The sequence below is a fragment of the Urocitellus parryii genome, chromosome 5 (genome assembly GCF_045843805.1).
Source record: "Urocitellus parryii isolate mUroPar1 chromosome 5, mUroPar1.hap1, whole genome shotgun sequence".
Taxonomy (NCBI): Eukaryota; Metazoa; Chordata; class Mammalia; order Rodentia; family Sciuridae; genus Urocitellus; species Urocitellus parryii.
In genome coordinates this window covers 156,449,292-156,462,382 of record NC_135535.1, presented here as the reverse complement: position 1 = coordinate 156,462,382, position 13,091 = coordinate 156,449,292, and the positions used below count along the sequence as shown (strand labels likewise).

At 36.0% G+C, this 13,091-nt stretch overlaps 1 protein-coding gene and 1 pseudogene across 3 annotated transcripts in view; both read left to right on the top strand.

Annotated features, from left to right (window-relative positions):
- Nucleotides 1-13,091, top strand: part of Rufy2 (RUN and FYVE domain containing 2) — a 42,235-nt gene that overhangs the window by 8,515 nt on the left and 20,629 nt on the right. For all 3 annotated transcript variants that reach the window (XM_026394667.2, XM_026394666.2, XM_026394668.2), the window contains exons 4-11: nt 2,900-3,001; nt 5,612-5,735; nt 5,902-5,963; nt 6,625-6,690; nt 8,721-8,790; nt 10,669-10,770; nt 11,116-11,232; nt 12,772-12,939. In XM_026394667.2, the coding sequence (XP_026250452.1) occupies nt 2,900-3,001; nt 5,612-5,735; nt 5,902-5,963; nt 6,625-6,690; nt 8,721-8,790; nt 10,669-10,770; nt 11,116-11,232; nt 12,772-12,939 (811 nt within the window). The remainder of the gene's footprint in view (nt 1-2,899; nt 3,002-5,611; nt 5,736-5,901; nt 5,964-6,624; nt 6,691-8,720; nt 8,791-10,668; nt 10,771-11,115; nt 11,233-12,771; nt 12,940-13,091) is intronic.
- LOC113187031 (U4 spliceosomal RNA) lies at nt 2,703-2,834 on the top strand (annotated as a pseudogene).

The window sequence follows — 13,091 nt, the reverse complement described above, 5'->3', positions numbered from 1 at the left end:
ACCACTAACAGGGGAAATAAATATATATATGTGTGTGTTGTATCATTACTTCAGTTTCATTGTATTGTAGGAAATTGTAAGTCACTTTAAGAGGCTGTATCAACCTGGGTGCAGTGGCACACATCTGTAATCCCAGCAATTCTGGAGACTGAGGCAGGAGGATCACAAGTTGAAGGCCAGGTTTGGCAATTTAGCAAGGCCCTAAGCAATTAGCAAGACTTTGACTCAAAATAAAAAATAAAACAAGGCCTGGGGATGGTGCTCAGTGGTAAAATGCCCCTAGGTTCAATCCTAGTTACCAAAAAAAAAAAAAAAAAAAAAAGGATATATTAATTCTACATCTGTTCTGAGGGTTAAACTAGTTTCTTCAAAGTAGGCAGTCAATAACTATATGTTGAAGACTGAAGTAGGCTTAATCCAGGGCAAAGGTTCAGGAGAGTTTTCAGTTAAACTCTTCATATACCATAGGATTTGTGCAAATTGTTTCCTTCCACCTGAAATTGGAGCCTATAGCGCCATCTGCTTATTTTGTTGGATTAATGTATGTGAAATGCCCTAAAAGCTGGAAACTTCCAGCTAAGAAATCATGACTGTTGAAACCTTTGCTGAGAATTGGATTCAGGGCCTCACACGTGTTAGGCCGGTGGTCAGCCTCTGAGCTACACCCACAGCCCAAGGCTAAGTTCCATGTTTCTTTCTTTCTTTTTTTCCTCTTTTTTGTACCAAGGGTTGAACCAGAGGCACTACACACTGAGCCATATCCCCAGCTCTTTTTTATTTTTCATTTTGAGACAGGATTTCTTTAAGTTGCTTATGGCCTCACTAAGCTGCTGAGGCTGGCCTCAAACTTGCAATCCTCCAGAGATAACATTTTTATGCTTAGGATTTTCTGTCAGGATTATCAGTTTGTTTTTTCCAACCCTGACTCTCTCAGTTTGTATTTTCTTTACAACTTAGGGTTTTATATGTTGTGGGGAGTATGATAGTGTTTTTACAAATATTCAGATATTTGTAAATTGGGCTTAATTGAGTGATAAGAATAAATCAATACTACTGAGTACTGTGTGGGTAATATATAATCTTTTTACAAAAATTGTCTCATTTGGTTGTTTTTTTTTTGCTTTTGTAATAGGTGTTGAACCCAGGGGTGCTGAACTACATCTCCAGCCCTTTTTATGTTTTATTTTGAGATAAGGCCTTGCGAAGTGTCTAAGTCTGACTTTGAATTTATGATCCTCCTGCCTCAACCTCCCAAACTGCTGGGATTACAGACATGTGGTACCACATCTGGCTCATTAAATGTTTGCTAATCTTATAGGGTAGATATAATAATTGTATAGATGGAAAAAATTAAGGTCAGATAAGTGGTATGGGCTGGGCATGGTGGTACATTTCTGTAATTCTAGTAAGTCAGGAGGCTGAGAGAGGAGGACTGTAAAGGCCAACCTCAACAAATTAGTGAGGCCCTAAGAAATTTAGTGAGACCCTGTCTCAAAATAAAAACAAAAACAAAAACAAAAAAACCTACCTGCCATTGGCTGGGGTTAGGGCTCAGTGGCATAGCACTTGCCTAGAATGTGTGCGATACTAGGTTCAATCTTAGCACCGTATACAAAAATAAATAAAATAAAAGCATGCTGTCCATCTACAACTACAAAAAAATAAAAATAAATAAAACTACCTGCCAGAATCTTCTCTGCAAAAGAACATGTGAAAGTAAACTGGGCAAGGTGGTGCAGGCCTATATTCCCAGCAATTTAGGAGACTGAGGCAGGAGGATTGTTAATTTGAGGGCAGCTTCAGCAACTTGCAAGGCCTTAAACAACTTAGCAAAACCCTGTCTCCATAAAGGGTTGGGGATGTGGCTCAGCAGTTTAAGCATCCCAGGGTTCAATTCCCAGTACTTATAAAAAAAAAAAGAAGAAAGTATGAATGATACCATTCTCTTAAAAAATCTTTAAAATTTGATTTTATTTTTACTAAAATATAGAATTTAAAATTTGGATAAAAGAAGTACGAGGTTTAATTTCTCTTTTTGTGTGTCTGGCCTCTTTCTCTCTTTCTTCCCACCCTACCCCCAACACCCTGTACTAGGGATTGAACTGAGGGGTTCTTTACTACTGAGCTACATCTCTACCTTTTTATTTTTTATTTTGAGACAAGGTCTCACTAAGTTGCCAAGGCTGACCTCAAATGTGTCATCCTCCTGCTTCAGCCTCCTGAGTCAGTGGGATTACATGGTGAGCCAACATGTCCAGCTGTATACAGCTTTATTGATGCATTTTTGCCTATTCACTTTTAGAGGGCTAAGATTATTTAGACAAAATATTTCTTATAGAAATATTCTTACTATTTAGTGAATCATTTCTTTGTGTTTATTTATTAATTTTTAGATGAAGTCTCACTAAGTTACTGAAGGCCTTACTAGATTGCTGAGGCCAGCCTCAAACTTGTGATCCTCTTGTTTTAGCCTCCAAAGTTGCTGGGATTACAGGCATGTGCTCCATGCTGGCTGTGAATAATTTCTTTATTTTTTTATTGGCACATTCTAATTATAATATTGTGATTTATTGTTACATATTTGTAACATAATTTGGTCAACTTCATTTCCCAGTATCGCTTCTTTTAAGGCATAAAATGGTACTTACATACTTTATAGGAGCAGGGACTGGTTAACTTGCTGGCTTAAAACTATAAAAACGAGCTTTGAACCCTGGTAGCATCGTAGCCAATGAGGTTATCCAAGGTGTGATTATTGCTAATTGAAAACTATAAAATTGAAAAGAACACCATGATAAAATGGCTTTTTTCTTTGTTGTGTACCACAACAGAGATGGAACATGTATTCCATGGTCTTAGAGCTAAGGCTATTTTCTGACCATTTGGTTCTTCTTTTTAGGACCCCACTGGGCCGTGCAAGAGCATGGCTTCGATTAGCCCTCATGCAGAAAAAAATGGCTGATTACCTGCGTTGCTTAATTATTCAGAGGGATCTCTTGAGGTTGGTACCATTAACTCATGTTCATTTTTTTTCATTTATATTCTCTCTTCTAAAAATGATCCAACCTGTAGTATAAAAGGATACAAAAGATATAAAAATGTGACATAAAATACAAGAGGAGTAAAATGAAAGAGAGGAACTAACCCCAAATAGGAATACCATGGGGTTTTTATCAGCTAATATAGGAAAATTTACATATGTTCTGTTTCTAAGTTAGTTTATTTTTCTGAATTATAGTTAATTCTATGGATAAAAATTTGTTTTGGAATTTGGGGGTTAATTCTGTTTCTTCCTAGATCTTGAATGTCCAGTACAGATAAATGCTTCAACTGTGTTGTGAGCACTGTTTAAACTGAAGGTCAAATATTTAAGACAGACAACCAGAGAAAGGCAATCAGTCTTTCAAGGAAGTGTACCCAGGCAACCTTTCATTTGTCCTTGGTGTTATAGTCTCTCTCTCAAAGTTTTGAAGAGCATGTTCCTGTTTTTGGATTTACGTATGACTTTGGTTCTATATCTCAGTAGTCCCATTTGTAAAATGAGAATATCCATACTGTAAGCCCTGTTATATTTCTCAACAATATTCTGAAGAGGAGGACATGAGATAGTGGTAACTACTTTGTGAGTATAGACAAGGGATTCTTAACCACTGAGCCACATCCCCAGTCCTTTAAAAATTTTTTAAAATTTTGAGATAGGATCTTGTTAAGTTGCATAGGGCCTCGATAAATTGCTGAGGCTGGCTTTGAATTTTCAATCCTCCCTCAGCTGGGATTTAGAAGTGTTAGCCACCACGCCTAGTATTAGATTACCCTACTTCTTTCACAGGTCTCTTATTTGAACTTTTTTTTAAATACAGATATCCACATGTGAATCTATCTATCTATCTATCTATCTATCTATCTATCTATCTACTTTGCAGTACTGGGAATTGAACTCAGGGGCATCTCTACCACTGAACTGCATCCCCAGTCCTTTTTTTATTCTGAGACAGGGTCTCACTAAATTGCTGAGGCTATCCTGGAATTTGTGATCTTCTTGCTTCAGCCTTTTACCTTGCTGAGATTATAGTCATGCACCACTATGCCTGGCTTTCCATAAATATGTTTAAAAGATAACTTAAAATACACCTTTTTGGGCTGGGGATGTGGCTCAAGTGGTAGCACGCTCGCCTGGCATGCGTGCGGCCCGGGTTCTATCCTCAGCACCACATACAAACAAAGATGTTGTGTCCGCCGAAAACTAAAAAATAAACATTAAAAAAAAAATTTCTCTCTCTCTCTGTCTCTCACTCTTTCTTTAAAAAAAATACACCTTTGAAATGCACTGATTTGAACATGGGCTTTGAAATATTTTGTTATTATTTTTATTTTTATTTATTTTGGTACTGCGGATTGAATTGAGGGGTGCTTATCCATTAATCCACTTCCCCAGTCCTTTTTTTTAATATTTTTTTTTAGTTATTGATAGACCTTTATTATTATTTATTTATATGCGATGCTGCGAATCAAACCCAGTGCCTCATCCATGCTAGGCAAGCACTCTACCACTGAGCTATAATCCCAGCCCTTCCCCAGTCTTTTTTATATTTTATTTTGAGGTCTCACCAAATTACTTAGGACCTTGCTACATTGCTAAGGCTGGCTTTGAACTTGCAATTCTCCTGCCTTAGCCTCCCAAGTTGCTAGGATTGCAAGCATGTGCCACCATAATTGGCTATTTTTATTTCAAAAAAATTTTTGTGTAGTATTGGGGATTGAACCCAGGGATGTTCTACCTCTGAGCCATGACCCCAGCCTTTTTAATTTTTAATCTTGAGACAGGATCTCACTGAATTGTCAAAGTTGGCCTCAAACTTTTGATCCTCCTACCTCAGCCTCCCTAGTGCTAGGATTATAGGGGTGTGCCACCATGCCCAGCTTGAAATGTTTTATAGTTATTTTCCACCTTAGTTTTTATCCCAAAGGTTTTAGTGAATCCTAGTTCTGAAAATTCAGTTCTAATAAAATGAATAATCAGATTAGCAAATCGCTGCATGTGCTTGTTTATTACTGAGAATTGAAACCAGTGTGTTCTACCACTAAGCTATATCCTTTTTTTATTTTGAGGTAGGTTCTCACTGAGTTTTTGAGGCTACCCTCAAACCCGTAATCCTCTTGCCTCAGTCTCCTAATTGGCCGGGATTACAGGCCCCTATGCCAGCCCACTGTCCTGAAAGTCGGAAATATTTCAGGTGTCAGTGTTGCCTTTCTTTTAATCTCACTTTGCTTTTCTCTTTCTCTCTTAAAATTACTTTTCCTGTTTTATTTCCTTTAGTCCTTTTTCTTCCAACTTTTTAAAAATATTTAAATTTTGAAAAGTTAACATGTAGAAAGGTTAATTTTAAAGTTACCGAACATGGCTGGGAGCATAACTCAGTGGGAGAGCGCTAGTGTAGAATGCATGAGGCCCTGGGTTCATCTCATAGCACTGCAAAAATTTTAAAAATAAAGGCATCTAATATGGATTGCATCCATGTCTGCAAGGTGGGAGATAAGTTGCTAAGATTTCAAAGTTTTATTTTAGAAATAAATTTGTGATTTAAAGTTTTTGTTCTTCTAATTTTCACAGTGAGTTCTATGAATATCATGCACTAATGATGGAAGAAGAAGGAGCAGTAATTGTTGGACTGCTGGTTGGTCTGAATGTAATAGATGCTAATCTTTGTGTGAAGGGAGAGGATTTAGACTCACAAGTAAGTGCAGAAGGTTTTCAGTTTGCAAACTTACTCTTGATCGAGATGTCACTCCAGGTTGTAAACAGTGCTATTAAACACTAAAGAAAAATTAAGAGGGGAAAAAGAGTTGCATGATTAGGTATCATTTCTTCCCTTTAAATAAAAATAACCTTATTAATTTCAGGTTGGAGTGATTGATTTTTCCATGTATTTAAAAAATGAAGAAGATATTGGAAATAAAGAAAGGTATGATTTTCCTAAGTTATTTCACTTTTTTAAAATATTTATTTTTCAGGTTTAAGTGGACACAATATCTTTATTTTACATTTATGGGTGCTGAGGATAGAACCCAGTGCCTCGCGCACGCTAGGCGAGTGCTCTCCCACTGAGCTACAACCCCAGCCCCTTATTTCACTTTTTTAAAAAAATATAGCTCTTTAAAAATCAATTTTAGATTAATCTATTTACATTGTGGTTTGTGTCCATGTCCCCTGTCACTCCAACCCCATGACTCCTTTTTTGTTTCATTTTACTTTCTTTAAAAGCTTTACAAAGCAAAATGAGAAAAATCAGTTGGAAGAAGGTGACTTTAATGTGAAGTAGGACTTTTGATCATACCTGTACTTAATAAGATCCATTTTAATAGGTGTGTTTTGTAATAATGCTGATTTATTTCAAAGTCCAATTATTTAAAATATACTAACAGTGTTGTTAAGTCTAGTATTAGTGAATAATTTATTGAACAAAAATTATGATTACTTAGTACACAGTTTATATCTGAGACTACAAAAATCCTTGAATTTTGTTTTAAAGGCAAGACAATGTTGTTTTCTGATAATTTTTTAGATGATTTAGATATTTTTCCCACCCTTCCAAATAGCATAAAGCTTCTTTTTCTCCCCTCTAGGAATGTTCAAATTGCTGCTATTTTAGACCAAAAAAATTATGTTGAAGAATTAAATAGACAACTCAAGTAAGTATTATGGATACCTCACATACTTATTAATATTCTTAGGCTTTGCTTTCAGTTTACATCTTTCCTTTCTCCTAAGCTTAGTTAAGAAAGGGTGGAAAGAATATATAGAGAGAACAGAAATTAAGAATACATAGAATTGAGCTGGGTGTGGTGGTGCGTGCCTGTAATTCCAGCAATTTGGGAGGCTGAGGCAGAAGAATTTCAAGTTCAAAGCAGCCTCATAAAAGCGAGGCGCTAAGCAACTCAGTGAGACCCTGTCTCTAAATAAAATACAAATTAGAACTGGGGGTGTGGATCAGTAGTCAAGTGCCCCTGAGTTCAATCCCTGGTACCCCAAAAAAGAAAAAGGTTTGGGGATATGGCTCAGTGGTTAAGTACCCCTAGGTTCAATCCCAAGTTCCAAAAAAAGAAAAGGAAAAAAAAAAAAGAGATAAAGAAAAATGATTTAATATGAACAGAAAAACATTTTTCTTATTTCACCAATCTTATATACAAATACTTGTGTCTGAGGGTGGTATAAAATTTGTTGTACCTATAGATATAAAAAGAACAGATAAATAAATAAAAATTGTTTGGTTTACTATAAATATTGCTGTAACAGATTATATTACATATTATTGGGAAAAGTTTGAGAGGATATTATCAAGTAGGCCTTGGACAACAAACCTAATAAATGTATAATAGTGTCCACTCCTTTTTTAAAAAAATTTTTTAATATTTATTTTTTAGTTCTCAGCGGACACAACATCTTTGTTGGTATGTGGTGCTGAGGATCGAACCCGGGCTGCACGCATGCCAGGCGAGCGCGCTACCGCTTGAGCCATATCCTTAGCCCACACTCCTTTTTTTTTTTTGGTTTCTAGATATTGAACCCAGGAGTGTTTTACCACTGAACTTCATCCCCAACCTTTTTAAAATTATTTATTTATTTATTTGTTTGTTTGTTTGTTGTAGTTGGACACAATTCCTTTATTTATTTATTTTTATATGGTGCTGAGGATCTAACCCAGGGCCTTGCACGTGCAAGGCGAGCACTCAACTGCTGAGCTACAATTTCAGCCCTAAAATTTTTTATTTTGAGGGGCTGGAGTTGTAGCTCAGTGGTAGAGTGCTTGCCTCACATGTGTGAGGAACGGGGTTCGATTCTCAGTACCACATAGAAATAAATAAATAAAGGTCCATTGACAACTGAAAAAATATTTAAATTTTTTTTTTTTTTTGTGAGACAGGTCTTACTAAGTTGCTGAGGCTCATCTTGACCTCGCTATTCTCTGCCTCAGCTTTCCAGTCGCTGGAATTATAAATGTACACCACTGTGTCCTGCTAGTATCCACTCTTGATCCACTTAGAAATACAAAACCAAATGTGTTTGTGTAGAGTTACATGCGTTTTGACTATATTCACGAAAGATAGTGTGTCTAGGTATCAGCCAAATGGGTACCTGCTGCTGGGTATCTCATATCCATGTTTTTCAAGCTATGTGTGACTTTGAAGGTTTGTTTCTAAGTTATTATGAAAATAGGGGAAACAGATTGGGAGTTGAACTGAAAAGCACTGTATGCTTCATTAAGCCACATGATTATATACTGTACATTTAAAATTTATCCTTTTAAAAATAATTTAAATTTTAACAATATTTATTAATTTTGTGTGGAATTTCCATTCCTCAACTGGTAAATGTTACCAGTTAAATGTAAGAAGGACTCTAAGAAGACAATGAAAAATGAACAGTCCTAGGTTGATTATTTTGTTTTTTTATGATGGTGTTGGGGATGGAACCCAGGGCCTTGCATATGGTAGGCATGTGCTCTACCACTGAGCTATATCACCAGTCCTGGTATGTGAGTAGAAATATTGTTTTGCTGTCCTAGCCAAATAAGTTATCCTAGTAAATGAAATTTCCCACTTCCAGACATTTGTTCAGGATAGTTGGTATATGTCACATAATGAGTCCAGGATAACATTGATTTTCTTGCCTTCGTGAGTTTGTATGATTGTGAATGAGTTTTTTCTTTTGTTAATTTCAGCAGTACAGTCAGCAGCCTCCACTCAAGAGTTGATTCATTGGAAAAGTCAAACACTAAGCTGATTGAAGAGGTATTGTCTCCCAGTAATGGATGATTTTTTTTGATGGATCTACTATTTGTGATCCTTTTCCCTTTTAAGTATAAAGCCATTAAGTGGATCTGTACACACACACTTTTATCATGATGGAATACTTGCATTTATAATTGTGATTGTGAATTCTAGGAACAACATATATTCATAGACAAATTCCCAGTTATGCAAATCTGTGAGATACTATTGAAATACTTCTGAAAATGAGCGCCAGAGATGAAGCTCACATAGACTTTTCTATAGATAAGTTATGATTCCCATTTTAAATCTGAATGATATGTATTTAGATAGTGGATTGACCTATAGTTAGAAATTCTTTTTTCATTGACACTGTGTGTCCCTGTTTTTCCACTATTCAGCTTACTTTTCTTCACAAGCATCATTGCATGGTTGTGTCTGCCCTTCTTCAACCCTCTCGTGTGTAAAAGTCATCCCATTTGTCCTGGTTTCCTCTGTTGTGAATGTGGCAATCCAGTGGTCTGAGAGCTCATTTGAAGAACCAGAAACTTGTCTTAGCTGTCTTGTTCAAACTATTTGCAGTTATTTTTCTAGAAAAGTTAAAAATCTATCAGTCAGGAGTGGTGGTGCATGGCTTTAATCCCAGCTACGTCGGAATCTGTGGATTGGAGAATCACAAGTTTGAGGCCACCTTGAGAAGTTTAGTGAGACTCTGGCTCAAAATAAATATCTACCAAATCAAAGAACTTTTGCTTCCTATTTTCAAGATTTTTTTAGACTAGAAGAAGAAGCCTGTTATTAGTACTATGAATTCTATTTTCCACGTTAATTAAAATTCTTAATTCTTTAAGAATCGGCCTGTTCTTGAGGCTGGGGTTGCTCAGTGGTAGAGCACTTGCCTAGCATGTGTGAGGCACTGGGTTCAATCCCCAGCACTACATAAAACTAACTAAATAAAATAAAGGTATTGTGTCCATCTACAATAAAAATAAAAAATAAAAAAGAGAATTGGCCTGCTCTTTCTAAATCATAGAATACTTGATGCTTTATAGTATTGCAATTCAAAATCTATCTTTATGTTGATGATTGGACTCATTGGGCCCATTATTGCTGCTTACTAGTTCGTGCCTCTTCTTTTTGGTGCATGTGTGGCACTGGGAATTGAACCCAGGGATACTCCACTACTGAGCCACATCCCCAGTCCTTTTTATATTTTATTTTGAGATAGGATCTTGCTGAGCTGTTTAGAGCCTTGCTAAGTTGCTGAGGCTGGCTTTGAATTCGAGATCCTCCTACTCGGGCTCCCAAGCTGCTGAGATTACAGGTATGCATCACTGAGCTCAGCTGCCTTTTAAATTTTGAGACAGATTCTCTCTAAGTTGCTGAGGCTGGCCTTGAATTTGCCATTCTCCTGCATCAGTCTCCTGAGTTGCTGGGATTACAGGCATGAGTTACCATGCACAGTTATCCTGTTACATTTTCAATGATAGCACAACCTTCTTTTCTTATGTGTGTTTCTGTTTTTACACAAGGCTTTATTATCATCTTGTTTAATGCATAATTGAGTACATATATATTTATTTATTTATATAATGCTCACAGACTTTTCATTCTGGACATATTATAAACCTCACAGTAAGCATAACATGATTGTTATAAGCATAACAAATAAGCTTAATGTGTTTTAATGACAAAAGGAAATAGTAGAAATAGTACAAGAGGAAATAATTTTTTATTGGTATTTTGGGATAATAACACATTTTTCTCATGAAAATTTTTGTAAGTGTAAGACATTTTACTAGTTTTAGGATTTTATTTTCTGTTTATAGCCATGAACATAACCTGTAAGGCAAGTATGTTTAAAATCTTTTTTCTTTGTTCTTGTTTCATAATATTTAGTTAGCAATAGCAAAGAATAATATTATTAAACTCCAAGAAGAAAACCATCAATTACGGAGTGAAAATAAAATGATTTTAATGAAGACACAGCAGCACCTAGAGGTAAGTACAGACTGCTTCCAGACAGATCATCCTGTGTCAGAAATTAAGGGACTTTTGCTTAGTCTAGATATTTCTGTGCTATATTAATAGTAGTAATTATAGAATAAAAAGTTTGTTTTCTTAGCCAGTCATGGTGATGCCTGCCTGTCATGCCCGCTACCCAGGAGACTGAGGCAGAAGGTTGGCAAGTTTGAGGCCAGCCCCAGCAATTGAACAAGACTCTGCCTCAGAAATAAATAAATAAAGGTTGGGGATGTAGCTCAGTGATAAAGAGCTTTTTGGTTTAATTCCCAGCAACAAACAAAACAAGACAAAACACAAGTTGTTTTGTTCTTTTCTTCCTAGGTCACCAAAGTGGATGTGGAAACAGAACTTCAAACATATAAGCATTCTCGGCAGGGGCTGGATGAGATGTATAATGACGCCAGAAGGCAGCTTCGAGATGAATCTCAGTTACGACAGGTAGCTTCCATTCAAATTAGTTAGCAAAATCCTGGGAATAATTTACCTTCAAGCAAGTACCATTTTGAATCTTCCAGTCTTTGATGTGGGAGAGCAAATTCACCTCCTTAATGCTCTCAGAGTTTTTAATGCCCACTCCATTAGCATTTTTGAAACTGTGAGTTATAATTTATGGTTATAAAATGAATGAATTGTGGGCTGGGGATGTGGCTCAAGCGGTAGCGCGCTCACCTGGCATGTGTGCGGCCCGGGTTCGATCCTCAGCACCACATACCAACAAGAATGTTGTGTCTGCCGAGAACTAGAACATAAATATTGAAAAATCTCTCTCTCTCTCTCCTCTCTCTTTAAAAAAAAAAAAAAAAACTAAAAATGAATGAATTGTGATCAACATTGCAAAAATGAAATAGAATTTAATTAAATATGCAAATATTGGTAAAGTCATGTTTAAAATTAACTTTTTTTTTAGCCCTTTAAATTATGTAATGTACAGAAAAAATAAATGTTCAGCCTAATCTATAACACTGTAACCACTACCCAGGTCAAGAGGAGAATATTGCCAGTTTTGTCCCCTTTTGCTGTTTGTAACATTAGGACACTTGTTTTTTTAAAATATTTATTTATTTATGTATCTTTAGGTTTTTTTATGTGGATATATTAGTTTGTTTTTATGTGGTGCCGAGGATCAAACCCAGTGCCTCATGCATGCTAGGCGAGCATTCTACCACTGAGCCACCACCCTAGCCCCAGGAAACTTCTTAATCTGACAAAAATTCTTTAAAAAATTAAACTTATCTTGAGCTATCTTTGGTCTTGTTGCTTCATTAGCTTTTGCTTACAAAAAATTAATACTGAATTTATGAGGCATAAAATATCTTAAACATTAGAATAATAATGATTAACAGAATATAGAAGATATTTTCTTATTCTTTTAAAAATTTTTTTCAGTTGTAGATGGACACAATACCTTTGTTTATTTATTTTTATGTGGTGCTGGGGATAGAACTCCGTGCTTCACACATGCTAGGCAAGTGTTCTAACCATTGAGCCACAACTCCAGCCCAGAAGATATCTTCATTTCAGTAAAAAATGCATTTGAAAATATTTAAAATTATGTTGTTATAGACCTGGTTGATTTCCTTTAGTGGACTTAAAAGGAGAGAGTAGTAAATCTTTCGGATCTCATTTATTGTCCTGTAGCTGATTTTGACATTTATTTATTTAGTTATTGATAGACCTTTATTTTTAAGTTTTTTTTTATATTTATTTTTTAGTTTTAGGTGGACACACTATCTTTTATGTTTATGTGGTGCTGAGGATCAAACCCAGTCCTCACGCATGCCAGGCGAGCGTGCTACCACTTGAGCCACATCCCTAGCCCTGGAACTTTATTTTATTCATTTATTTATATGTAGTGCTGAGAAATTAATCCAGTGCCTCACACATGTGAGGCAAGCGCTCTACCACTGAGCCAGAACTGCAGCCCTGATTTTGACATCTTGAAGTGGCATGTGAATTGAAGATATGTTTAAATTGCAGGATGTGGAGAATGAGCTATCAGTACAAGTTAGTATGAAACATGAGATTGAACTTGCCATGAAGTTGTTGGAGAAAGATATCCATGAGAAACAAGATACTCTAATAGGCCTTCGACAACAACTAGAGGAGGTTAAAGCAATTAACATAGAGATGTATCGAAAGTTACAGGTAAAGAATGTTCAGTTCTTACACTTTTTTCTTTATCTTTCTTTTCTCTCTCTCTTTTTTTTTTTTTTTTTTTTTTGTATTGCTCAGGCCTTATGCATATACCAGGCAAATGCTCAGACACTGAAATACACCCCAGCCCAATTTCTTTTTAT